This window comes from Epinephelus fuscoguttatus, linkage group LG17 (genome assembly GCF_011397635.1).
Source record: "Epinephelus fuscoguttatus linkage group LG17, E.fuscoguttatus.final_Chr_v1".
NCBI classification, from domain to species: Eukaryota; Metazoa; Chordata; class Actinopteri; order Perciformes; family Serranidae; genus Epinephelus; species Epinephelus fuscoguttatus.
In genome coordinates this window covers 17,704,560-17,718,081 of record NC_064768.1, presented here as the reverse complement: position 1 = coordinate 17,718,081, position 13,522 = coordinate 17,704,560, and the positions used below count along the sequence as shown (strand labels likewise).

General features: G+C 41.7%; 1 protein-coding gene across 1 annotated transcript in view; it reads right to left on the bottom strand.

Moving 5' to 3' along the window:
- ext1b (exostosin glycosyltransferase 1b) overlaps positions 1–13,522 on the bottom strand; it is a 160,600-nt gene that overhangs the window by 41,323 nt on the left and 105,755 nt on the right. Inside the window, exons 2-3 of the mRNA XM_049601923.1 lie at positions 5,208–5,301; positions 194–301 (exon numbers count right to left, since the gene is read on the bottom strand). Coding sequence (XP_049457880.1) covers positions 194–301; positions 5,208–5,301 — 202 coding nt within the window. The remainder of the gene's footprint in view (positions 1–193; positions 302–5,207; positions 5,302–13,522) is intronic.

Here is a 13,522-nt window from a genome sequence, read left to right as displayed (position 1 = left end):
TATCACTCCAAAACAGAAAACAAAACAGGATTTGGGGGAATATAAGTGAGGACTGTGTGCTTAGGATATCGACAGCCGGGGAAAAGGTTTTGTTTTCAGTGTGTGGGACTGCAGCTGTTTCTCAGCCTGGTATAGTTTTCAGGTGATACATGGAGCATGCGGTTTTGTGTGAGTGTCGTCCTCGGGCCGTTACCTGCAGCAGGAGCCTCTCGTCGCCGATCACCGCGGCTGTGTTCCAGTCGATGATCTCGGAGAAAGGCAGCTCCCAACCGTTACTCAGCATCACTGGCACACATGCAGCCTGAGACACACACACACACACAGAGAGAGGGAAGCTTGGACATGATCCTCTACAAACACAATCACAGCTACAGCTAAACCATGACTGCTGTGCTACATATTGATCTGGATTATTAAAGCTGCAAAATGCAGCTCTTTTCATATGAAGCCTGTACTGTATTATAATTGATCAGTTTGTGTTGTCTGTGACCCTTTGTGTTCATGCCTAAATTCCCCATATGTCAAAAAATTGGATTTTCTTTGAATTTTCAGGCTTCTCTGGTGTAATGTGGATATATCACACATAAAATCACTACTGAGGCTTGTAGCAGCCAAGCAGGGGAGTCACTACAATAACACACGCAGCATAAGGCCCATTATTGTTTTTATTGATGCCAACTTTATCAGCTGCAGACTAGATGCTGTTTCAGGGTCGAAAATCCCATCAAAGGGCTGAACTTAAACAACTGAAAGGGAAGAGCAGCTGCCTTGAACTGTCATACTACAGATTTTATCAAAATTATTTGTCCTAATTACACGAGAAACACTTATTGCAGAACTTTTTTTGGACTGTATCCTGACAAATTTACAAATGACAGAAATGAATGGAAATGCACTTAGTTGTATTAACTGACTTTTGGGAAGGGCAGCAGCAGAAAAAGTTGTAAGGACAACATAGACATATTATCATCTAATAAAACTAATATGCAAGTCCAATATTCTCCTTTTAGCTTATGTTTTGCCGCTAGTTCTTGGGGGAAATATCATTTATCATATACTTATATAATACATGTAAGGGGGAGAGAGAGAGGATGACATGCAGCAAAGTGCCTCAGGCTGGACTCAAACGTGGGCTGCTGCAGCAAGGAGTCAGTCTTAATGGTAGGCGCTCTACCCAGTGAGCTACCAGGACATCCCATGTATGGGGACCTATTTTTTATGGTAATTAGATATAGGGGAAACACTGCATAGTCATTTGATATGCAATGGTCTATTTGTTCATACAAAAAAGATTTACTGCTGCTTTAATTAAAACAAAAGCAGCCTTAGTGCACAAATACAAGCTCAAATGTAACCTAAACATACATACATGTTGCTTGGATCATTGCTGCAAAATCTGAGATCAGACATGAGCTCAACACAACGCAGCTTAGCAATCAGATAAACAGAAATAAGCTTGAACACACAATCTAGATAAGGAGGCAGGCAGGCAGGATATAGTTACAGATAGCGAGGAATTCAATATAAGGATGACTGATATGAATATGAAAAAAAAAGAAACCAGCAGCAATTTGTTGGAGTTTGTGGTTGTTTGATTTCTTAAAACTTATGAGCCTTAAAATCAAAGAAAACAACCACACTGTGTCTACTTGAATTGTTTTAACTTTATTTTGAAGGTTCAGTGTGTAAGATTTAGGAGGATATATGGGCAGGAATGGAACATGATATACTTAATATGTTTTCTTTAGTGTATAATCACCTGAAAATAAGAATCACTGTGTTTTCATTACCTTAGAATGAGACGTTTAAATCTAGATAGGGAGCAGGTCCTCGTATAAGGAGATCACCATGTTGCACTGCCATGTTTCTACCATTTGCAATTTGACATTCACTACTGTGAGCTGCCCCTCCATGACTGCTTTATTCAGTGTTTTTACTGGTTTAAACCACCAGGTCAATTTGTTTTGGAGAGGAAAAGACCTTTGTGGATAATTCAGCTCCTGGTAACCCCCCCCCTGACATTTGGATCTTATGTTATAAGAGAAAAAAGGTGAGCAAAGAGTAGCAGGTGCTGGGCGTGCAGCCTGACTCTGACATGCCCCCTAAATCTTACACACTGTTACTTTAAGTGAGTGCACTCACTCCAAGTATGGCCATTTTATGCTTCTTTTTTTTCCTTAGCTGCACCTGTTGACACATCGGTGTTAAAACGGTAACTTCAGCCGCTGGAAAGTTAATTACTCAAAGGAGGCGAGCAGGAGGAATGATAAAGAGAGGAGAAAGGGGAATGTAGAAAGATCAAAAGGCAGAAGAAAGTGGATAAATAGCTGTATGAAAAAAAAGATGAAAAGAGGGGAGGCAGTGAAGCTGAATGTGACCTTTTGGCAAAGGAGTGGCAGAGGGATGGAGGGATGAGAGGAGATGTAGACGGAACAGCTGGTGTGTGTGTTTGCGTGTGTGCTCGTGGTGGGAGTTTGATGTAATGACGGCCCTGTCACTCCCAGGTCATAAAGGTGTCAGCTAAACCAGAGCTGGCCCTCAGGCTCTGCTGCTGTCTCCTCCATGAATACACACACACACACACACACACACACACACACACACACCTCACACAAACACAATCCCAGGCATACAGATATGTATACAGACACACAAACAACCTCCAGGCACACACACAAACACACACAGTTGACCTCTATTAGCAATTGCTTTCTCATGCAAAGACGAAAGCCTGTAAATACTCTCCCTCCGTCTTCCTGTAGACGGTGCGAGTCGATGGATGGAGTGAGTCAGACAAATGGAGAAAGGAGAGGAGAGGGCATTTTTCCCTCCTGAGTGAAGTGTGCCTGGTGTGTGTGTGTGTGTGTGTGTGTGTGTGTGTGTGTGTGTGGCAGCTGATAGTGAGATAAGCGCACTTATGTGGGTGCACTCTGTGGACGGTAAGGAGAGGTAAAGGACAGTGCAGTAGTAATGCGGAAGAGTGCAGTGCAGTTATAGAAATGGATGAACAGGGGTGAAAAAAAGAGACGTGGAGTGTGTAGATTTCAAGAGGTCTGAGTAGAGTGGAGGTAAAAGCAGATCCTGTATTAGAGTTTACTTCATAGGTAATAATGGTCATACAGTCTGGTGAGGTGTTACCGTACATTACAGGCAGCACTTTTAACTTAATCTATCCCTAACCTTGACAAATTGTTGTACTCAACAGCACTCAAACCTCAAGATTCTATCTTTGTAAATCATTTTAATACTCCTACATCACTGCGACATTTGTTTATTTCGTAGCTTGAGCACATGAATAGCAGACCTATAAAGATTAAAAAAAGACTTACACTTTTATCATCTTTGTGGCTGCAAATTTGATTCACCATCTCTAAAACTCGTCTTATAACATGTTGATTCGAGAGCTGTGGTTAGCTGTTAACTGCTAACAAGCTAGCCAGCTGGGAACACAAAATCTCCCTGATTTTATTTCTCTAAATTCAGTTGGTATTTATGGGAACGCCCATGGAACAAATAAAAAAAAGGTAGAGGATATTTTTTAACCTGGACCCAATTTTCCTATGTTTTTGTGTCTAGGTGTCTAATGGAACAATATTTTTTCAAAACTGGTCCAGTACTGAGCGAGAGCAGCAGCCAGACTGCAATGTCATCACTCAGGGCATGTTCCCACTGTCAATTTACATCCACTAAACATTCTTGTTTTTGCCACTGACAGGCTCAGATTATTATTCTCAATGTCTGACAAGATTATGGAAAAGATCCCTACAGAGATAGACCCTTTTAATTAACCCGGAACAGCCCCGAAATCACTATCGTCAAACCCACCAGACTCCATTTCAATAAATAGTAATTTTATTATAGTAGAACACACTTTATACAAAGTTGACAGAAACAAATAAAACTTGCCAAAACTGTCTTGGTTTGTCTTTCCATTGTTTTGACAATCATCAACTCTCTTTTGTTTTAAAATAAAACCTTAATTCATCCAGTTGGATGTGAAAATATTCTGTCTCCATAGACCCTAAAATACTGTTTATTTAAATGCAGTCTGGTGGATTTGGCAATGGCGATTTTGGGGCTGAAAAAAAGGATCTTGCTTCTTATCCAAACAGTGTTAGATTGTTTAGCCAATGGTAGAAAAGTCTCCAAAGACTTGTAGTTCTTGAGTTCCCAAATCCCTGTGTGATAATCTTATAATGGTGATGGTGTTAATGGTGTTGCATAAAGTTAGTGCTGCAATACTGTCTCAAAACACGCATGGAATTCAGTAAGACATAATGCAAGTCTATAACGTCATAGTGTTTATGGCTGTAGGGTCCTGATATTATAGTAACTTTAATTAGTCATATCTATAGTTAATGTAACTTAGTAGTGTAGCCTATCTTATGTGCATTACCCAAATCATTATCTTTTTTCTAAACCCAACAAGGTATTTTTGCTGCCTTAAACTAAAAACAAAGTAAACCTCTGTTGGTTTCAGTTTATTTTGAAGAGACTGTGTGCATGCAACGAGTAGAAACTGTACATTTCTTATGAGCGTGAAAGTTTATTTCAAAAGACAGCATGTGACATATCGTCCCTGGGCGTCCAAAACTAACCTTAGAGGGGAACTCAGAGAATCATAGTTTGAAGTGTCAGTATTTGACAGGTTGGGAGTGAGAGTGTGTTACAGAAATTTGCCCTGGATTTCTCTCTACTCATGAGCAAATCCAGAGAAATTAGGTGATTTGACCGAGAAATATATCAGCTATGTCATTATTTGCATTTATTATGGGGTTAAATAACTACAGCATGTGTTTTGCTGAGGTCATTGGCTTAATAACTACATAGACATTAGGTACTGATAGTTGTTCATCTGATACTTGATCAAAACTGATTTTTCAATAAAAAACAAAATCAAGTGTTTTCAAACAGGTTTCTATTTTTCCAGCAGCTTTTTTTTCGCAGTTTATCTGCAGTCCAGTGTTACACATAAAACACAGTTTAGAGGCAGGTAGGTGCAGCTAATCTTCACGGGCAAGATTTTGTTTGTTTTTATTAATCACACTATTAGTATGAGAATTAAGGTGGTAATGATTTAGTGATCCTTTAATGCTGTAGGTAGCACCATTACAACAAATGCTAAGTGGGAGGTTTGAGTGTGGGAAGAGATTCTTTTTCTTCGTGGTAATATTGCTGGTTCATGTGTGTGTGTGTTGCTGGGTTACCTGCAGAGCCTCGAGGAAGCGAAAGGAGCCCAGTCTTCTGCCACGGGGCACCAAACAAAAGGTGGAGTTGTGGAGCATCTCCTTGTAGTCGTACCTGCAGTAACACAACACACACACATGATGAGTTCACTGACATTAGCAAGAACATGTTATTTACGGCAACAAGCTTAGAAAAATGTGTGTAATTAGAGGAGTGGACCTGTCAGACAATCAGACAGGTTGTAAACAAGCCAACAGTTTAGTAAAATTTTTCAGAGGTAAAAACTGAAATTAAATTGGACCTATTATGTTCTACTTTATTTTCTGCCGTATATTTAATGATACAATGTCAGATGTTCAAATCAAATGTCTGTAAAATGACTGCAATGGGAAATGGACTGCATTTTATGGCACCTTTCTAGTCTTCCGACCACTTGAAGCCCTTTTTACATTTGCCGATTCGCACACTTTAACACACTGGTGGCCAAGGCTACCATACATGGTGCCACCTGCTGCTCAGTAACCATTCATATGCACTCACACAGCAGCACACAGCCACCCAACAGCCATTGTAGCAATTTGGGGTTTTGTATCTTGTTCAAGGATACTTCAACAGCGGGAGGAGCTGGGGATCGAGCCGCCAGTCTTCTGACTAGTGGACGACCTGCTTTACCTCTGTGCCACAGCTGCCCCAAATTAGCATTAGCATTAACAATTTCACAGTCAACCAAGCTAGAGTTAAGGTTCAAAATGGGAGTCTACAAACCAGTGGGTGACATTATGGAGGCTATGCCCACTATTTTTTTTTTTTTTACAGTCTGTGCAGTTTACATAACGTAAACTGCTAAATGAAGCTACAAACTAATGTCGGGGAAACGTATCATATTCCTGTTGGACCATGTCTAGTTGTGAAGTTCTGGTTTGTAAGAAAGTATGCTTATATGAAAATATCTAGAAAGCCCTGCATTACAGCCATTCTCCGGCTGTAATGATGGTGCAGAGAAACCGAGATGTGGAACACCTTAAAGAGCTGACCAATAAGAGCAGACTGAGCTTTTTTGGGAGGAGGCTTAAAGAGACAGGAGCTGAAATGGAGCATTTGCAGCAGGGGGTGAATACAGATGTTCCAGCACAGACAGTATAAGAAAATTAAAGTGATTTTTTAAGATTACAGCATGTAAACATGTTCTAGTAGAAACTTAAAATACAGATAGGAACCTGAAACTGAGCATAATAGGTCCCCTTCAAGTCCACCCAAAATGTCATTAAAGAGCATTGAAGATCAAGTATGGTAGGTCAAATTCAAACCAGAAAGTGGTCCGTTAACTGAAGCTTGTTTACAATGAACAGTTTGTGGAATAATTGTATCCTTCACCTTCACTTTTCTCCTCTAAATATGTTTGGGTAAACTAGTTTGTTTACAACCTGTCTCACTTCCTACAACGTTTGACTTCTTTTTAATGATGTGGCCACATTCCCAAATTTCAGCAATTAACTTTGTAAGCACATAATGTTATTATTACAGAACAGAAGCGATGGCCAAAACTCACAAAATATGCCCCAATTTGTCACTGATGTCATAAATCTTCATTTTACTTCTGTTTCTTTTTCACTTAACAGCCTCTCCATCCATAAACATCCCTGCACCTCTCCCTCCCTCCTTCCTCCCCCCCTTCCTATCTCACAAACCATACGCTCCTTTGCACACCCGCTCCTCTTTACTCGCTACCTTTCGGAATCCTTCTATCTCCTAAAGCAGGAGTCAGACTGCTCCCTCCCTGCCTCGTGTTCCCCCCTCCCAGCGCCTCTTTCTCTTCCTCCTGGCCCCTCATCCCTCTATCTCTCCAGTGAGGTGTGTCTTATTGCTCTCCAAACAGGGTGATCAACCCTGCCAGGGGTAATGAGCTGAGAGTGACACCTGCTTCCACCACACAGCTGGCTCTGTGTGTGTGTGTGTGTGTGTGTGTGTGTAACAGAAAACCAGAGAGACAGTGTGTATCCGAGCATCAGTCTGTTTGCATCCATGCTGCTTTTCTATGTGTTTTGACAGTTTGCCTGCACTGCTAAATACAAGCAATAGCGCCTTGTATGTCTTTAACGTAGTATTTACTTCCTCCTCCACTGCATAAACCTTTAACAAGTCACTGAACGCTCCCAATTTATTTCGCTTCTCCTGTCCTCTTCCCGTCTTTATTCCTTCTCGCTTTCCTGCGCTCTGTCTTAATTTCTCCAAATGTGGACACAGCAATGTCTCCCTGTGTGGATTATTTCTCTCTATCTCTCTCATGCAGACACACAGAGCAAATAAATGCCACCCAAAAGCTAACATGCGAGCCAACAGAGCAGAACCAGGCATCATGGGGTTGCTGTGTTGTTATTTTCTACTTTTTACACATTTTTCCTAATAAATACCCTCTAAAAAAAAAAAAATAAACAGACACAAAGGGGCAAAACTATTTAAGCTGTTTTTCATACATATTTTATGTCAACATGAACCCAAAAGTTGTGTTTTTCTGTGCAAAAAGCGGCTCCAAATTACAACAATTTAGAGTAAACTAGATCTTCTTACAACAATGAGGACAGAAAATCTGACTTACTATAGAAGGAGAGGGAGAAAACAAAAGGAGAAATAAAAGACGATAATCATGCACCAGGGTCCTTCTAAAGAAATACAAAAAAACAAACATTTAAGGGTACAAGTAAACAGATATTTCTCTCTATGTTTAGGCCTCTCGTCCACACGCAACTGAGTTTTACATTACTAAAAGGGACATTTTTAAAACGCCCTCTTAGGTGCAGATTTTTTGGTGTATTCGTGATGTGTAAAACAGAGCATTGGGAATGGATGACATCATCCTCTCAATTCACGCATGCACATTGTAGTTTGTGAAACAAGCATATGCTGAAAACAACAACAACAATGGCGGATTACCAGTTCTCTAATGTTTTTTTTTAGCACTGCTTGGTCTGATGACATCTCTACACTTGGTACTGCTGGAACACTTCACGTATGAACAGAGGCGTCTGCTGCACCCAATATTTTTGCTCCACCTTGTAGTATGCAGTTCAAAGTCTGCCAGAAACAACAGTTTGGGATCAGGCTCAGTTGAACCAGAAGATGCTAGACTCAACAGTGATGAGATCATTGGTAGGTGTTTTGAAAAAGGGGACGCAGCCTGTACACTTTACTACCTTTGTGACAAGGGAGACTGCTGAAGACAGTTAACACATCATTTTACACACAGGTTTTTGTAATATTAGTTTCTCAAATCAGATTTTTTAAAGAACAAAAATGACACCTATGATTTTTATGTGAGGCATGGAAATAATGAGCTCTCAGGTTTGTCCAGGTTGGGGGTTAAGAGACTGGTGAGGCAGAAAATCATTTCTCATTTAGCCATAGTCTATACAAGGTGAAGGTTACGGGACACACACAACACGCACACACATTCTGCTGTATTGATGGTGCCGTGGATGCACTGTAGCCTGTAAGAAGTGTGACAGTGATTGCTGATGCTGCCTTCTGTCTGTGTGTATGTGCCTGTGAATATGGACTGAGCTGACAGGGCAAAGCGAGCACTACATTCACTCACTCACTCACTCACACACACACACACACACACACACACACACACACACACACACACAAATGGTGATTGCTGATGTTGCCAGCAAGATGCTGCCTTGTCTCCTCCTCAGCCGAACTCTAATGAAGTGCCGGGGACATGACAGCCTGTGATAAAAATCCCACCCTCATTCACACCTACATGCATAACATTCTATGCAGCACATAACACAGTTATCGCATGCGTACACACTCAGACACACACCGACAGGCTCGCAGACACACATGCGGCGTGAACAAGCGACAGCTGCACGCCCTCACATTGACGTTCCGTCACCTGTCGATGGAGATGAAGAAGCTATCTTAGCCCATATTTCCACACCAGCTGTCTGCCTGGACGGTGTCTGTTTGGGCAAGTGTGCATGTGCATGTGTGTGTGTGTGTGTGTGTGTGTGACAGCTCACAAAACAGGCGAGCATCTGATGGCAGTGAATATCAATGTGTGGATTTAACGCACAGCAGCCCTGTAAAACATTTTCTGTAACCACGGGGCTGTGGTGTGTGTCAGATTGACTGTATGTTTAATAAAATGCAAATCTTTTCTGCAAATGTTGACCTAATCTGTCATGGAAAGAACTTTGAAACTTCTCAGTTTTTCAGTGTTTTCTAAGCAATATGGGGAAATTAAACCCAAGTCTCTCCTGCAAATTTCTGCTTTGCAGGATGCAGATTTTGGCTAGGTATCTCCTGAAAAACTGCCTGTAAAACCCTCCCACGTGATTCACCTGCTGTGCATCTTAACCTTATCACGACTGGGATTGTGTCTTAAAGAGATGATTTTCTCTTACCGAGGGAGTGTTAGTGGTTCAGAGATTTGAATGAGGCGAGGAGGTCGCAGGAGGAGGCCGACACGAGGACGTCCCCTGCCGTGTAAACCCGCCTCCCTCCCTGCTCCTCTCCTCGCTCCTCTTCCTTTCCTTGAACCTCCTGCTGGTTTGCACTTTACACTGGGTTCAGGGGCCACAGCTTGTTTTTGCTCTCTATTTATTCTTCTTCTCTACCTTTTCTTCTCCTCCTTTTTCTGTTCTGTCTGGCTCTCCCTCTGTTTTGTACTTGTGACCTTGAGCTGGCGGAGGGAAAACCACAGACAGGCTGCGAGCCTGCAGGCTGTGATTGTGTGTGTGTGTATTTATATTTTTCAGACATTTGTGTGTGCCTCTCTATTGTATATGTGAGTGTGTGTGCATGTGTGTTTATGTGAGACAGATAAGAAAGTGAATCAGGGTGAGAAAAAAAAAATCTGAGTGAGTGTGTAAAGGTGAAGCCAGCCGGAAGGGTGGAGTTGTGAAAACAGCAGAAAACAAAGTCATTGTGCATAAAATATTTTTCAGACAGAAAACAAGGCTTCATGTAATAAAGCACGGGAGATGACCTCTGCGCGAGCGCCCTGGTGTTTTGTATGCATACGAGAGTGCGTTCGAGTGCACGTGTCAGCATGTCCAACAACTGTGAAGCAGTTAAGAAACACTTCTCTGCCAGCCCCGATGGCAACGTCCTACACGGTTGCCGTGGCAACCTGCCATTAAGTGCCTTCACTTGCAGCAACTTAATTACATGGGATCGGTGCTTCATCCACGCAGACAAGGGGGTAAGGGGGGGTGAAAGAGGAGAGGGATGGAAACTGTATTTTTTAATAAACTCACTATGTAGCTAATGTTATCTCCATCAGCCATCCACACTGCTCCCTTCAGATCCTTTACTCACTATCAGTAGTAATACTATAATGAAAAACTACTGAGTTGACCCTTTGCTAATTCCTTCCCCTGCTGCTACACCTGTCAAGCTTTACTTTCTAGGAATGATGAAGTTTAATATGGAAGCAGATTGAGCATTTGATATTGTGGTAATTTTAACTAAAATGACCGCCCCATGGTTGTATGCCTCCTACACCGTTCAAGTTTCTCTAACAGTTCACAGCCATGTCTGTGAAAACATGGATGCTTCACACACATCTTGTCCCTGGTAATACAAAGTATGTATACAATCGGCACAGTTTCAAGATTAGTGTCACCATTTCAGTATGTGACCTGATGACTCCCATTCTGTTCCTAAGACACTGACACTGAAAAATGGCCAGAAAAGTGTTTTATGCAAAATACAATGATGTCACAGTGCAGTTGAACTTTGGGATATAAAATGTTACCCCTTCATTATTATATCCTATTAAATATATGTGTGAAATTATGTCACAATCAGCATAAGAATTCTTGAGTTATGGCCAAAAACATGTTTTTTGAGGTCACACTGACCTTAACCTTTGACCACAAAATTCTGTGGACGTTTGTGTCAAATTTGAAATAGTTCCCTTAAGTTGTTCTTTAGATATCACACTGACAAGAATGAGAGCGATGCAAGGTCACGGTGACCTTGACCATTGATCACCAAAATCTGATCAGTTCATCTCTGAGTCAAAGCGGATGTTTGTGCCAAAGTTGAAGAAATTTCTTCAAGGTATTTTTGAGATATTTTGTTCAAAAGAATGGGACAAATGGACAACCCTCAAAACATGATGCCTTCAGTCAGACAGAGGCAGAGGCATGAGAACAGTGGTTTCACAAACAAGTAGACACAATTGGACCACTCATTTTTAGCCAACAATCATCAATAGTTTTGATTTCTGTCTTCTAAAATGACAACTGTTGTTAGCAGCTGTGGCTACCTAGCTAAATAGGCCTCTTGCTAACCCCACGAGTTGGCTCAAAACTTTCATCTACAGCTCAATTTTCATTGTTTCCTGCTGACTCATTTTAAAAAACAAGAATTATGTACAGTAAATAATCACTAGATGGCTACAAATCATCATCATGAAGTCGGCATCCTCACCAGTTGATGATAGCCTTTTTGTGGAAGACATTAAAATGAGCTGCAGCATTCTTGTATTCTTAATCTTGTAGGACGAAATGATGACTTTGGGAAATAAACTGCTGTCTAAAGTGACACGTTTTGCCCGAGTTAACAGTGTTCTAACTTTTCAAAAAATATGCTATTGAATAATCATGGCTCCCACACGATGATATTGAACAAAGCTTTCTGTAGCCTCACATAATGTAGTTGGCTCATGATATTCTTGGCCTTATAAATAGGTAATGCTATAGTGTTGCTACTGTAGGAAGCATGGCAACATTTGGGGCTTAGGTTAGAGCAGACAAACACACTGTCTTGAATAAAAAGTGCAATATTTCACTCTAAAAATTAATAAATAAAGTGTAAAGTAGCATAAAAAGCAGGAGAGTACCTCAAATTGTTTTAAGTATAGTACTTGAGTAAATGTACTGCCCAGATTCCCAAAGGTGTGCACTTGGTGGGCTGCCACCTGGACTGTCTGGTGCCATGTGGGCACCCAGCAGGCGCCTGAACATGCAGCTTCAGGGTGATGAAAACACAAAACCACAACCAGCCTGAGTGTCTTCCAGGGAGCAGAGAAGAAGAGATCCAATTTACTGCTTATTGAGACTGTTGTTACATTAGCCTCCTGGACCTCTCTCCCGTCTCACTCTGCCACTCTCTCACTAATTTCTTTGTCTTCCAAAGTGGGTTTCGGTATGTCTGTGTCTGCAGGAGAGTGTGAAAGAATGGGTGTCTGGAGAACTGGAAGAAAATCCAGGGAAGTATTTTTCGACTACATTGTAGTTTGTAGTGTGTGTGTGTGTGTGTGTGTGTGTGTGTGTGTGTGTGTGTGTGTGCACGCGCGCGCGTGTGTGTGTGTGTGCTCATGAAGTTTTGTTACAGAAAAAAAAGCCCTCTACTCATCGAATTATTAATTTATAATTTATAATTAAAGAAAGCTCTAATTCCCTCTCACTGTTTCCTTCTGCACATGTGGATGAAAGTGAACCTCAAGATGTTAGAAAAGTTATTCATCATAATGGATGTCATGCCACAGATGCGCTCATTTGTCTAGTAAATAACTCCCAAACAGACTAAGGACAGATTCCAGCAGTAATTAAACAGGAGCCTCATCCTCCCCATAAACACAAGTGTCTAAGTTGAAGCATATTGTTGCGTGTGCTCCCATGAGAGAACGACAGATGTGCAGGCTAAGCGAGCTTGTGGGTAAAAAGGGGGCATCTTTGGCTCCTGACTAACTGAGATAGAGTGTGTTTGTCAGGCGGGGAGTGTGTGTAGGTTGGGGGGGGGATGTATCCACATATGCTTTTGTGTGTGGTGTGTGTTTGAGGATGTTATGATGTGTGCGCACATGCGTACAGCCACATATACGAGCTTTAGAGAAGAATCAGTCGTGTGTAACAGGAATGTGTGTGTCCCCTAACTTTCACCCTCTGTACTTATTCCCCTTGCGGCTATGTGGAGATGTATGTGCAAGCATCTGTATGTGTGCATCCAGATGTGTGCCTGTCCATTTCGTCCCATCTTACTCCTCCACCGCTGCCATAACGCCTGCTGTACACTCTGCAACTAATTCATTAGTCTAATTAGCGCTCATTAGCCAGCTTATGCTAGTTCCAATTAGCATTCTAGCATGCAATGACCCAGAGGTCTGCCTCACCAAACAAACAGGCTTTCTGTGGTCAAACCCATGACGACCCCGAGGTCTGTCCACACGCCAGGCCAATCTGATTACACTCCCTAGACTGTTAAGAGTTTAACCTGCCCTGCCCAAAGACTGTCACAGTCCTGTGCAGCTCGGTCCGACATATAAAACACGGCTGAGTGCATGTGAGGAAAGTGATGTCACTGCGGCTGATTTGAC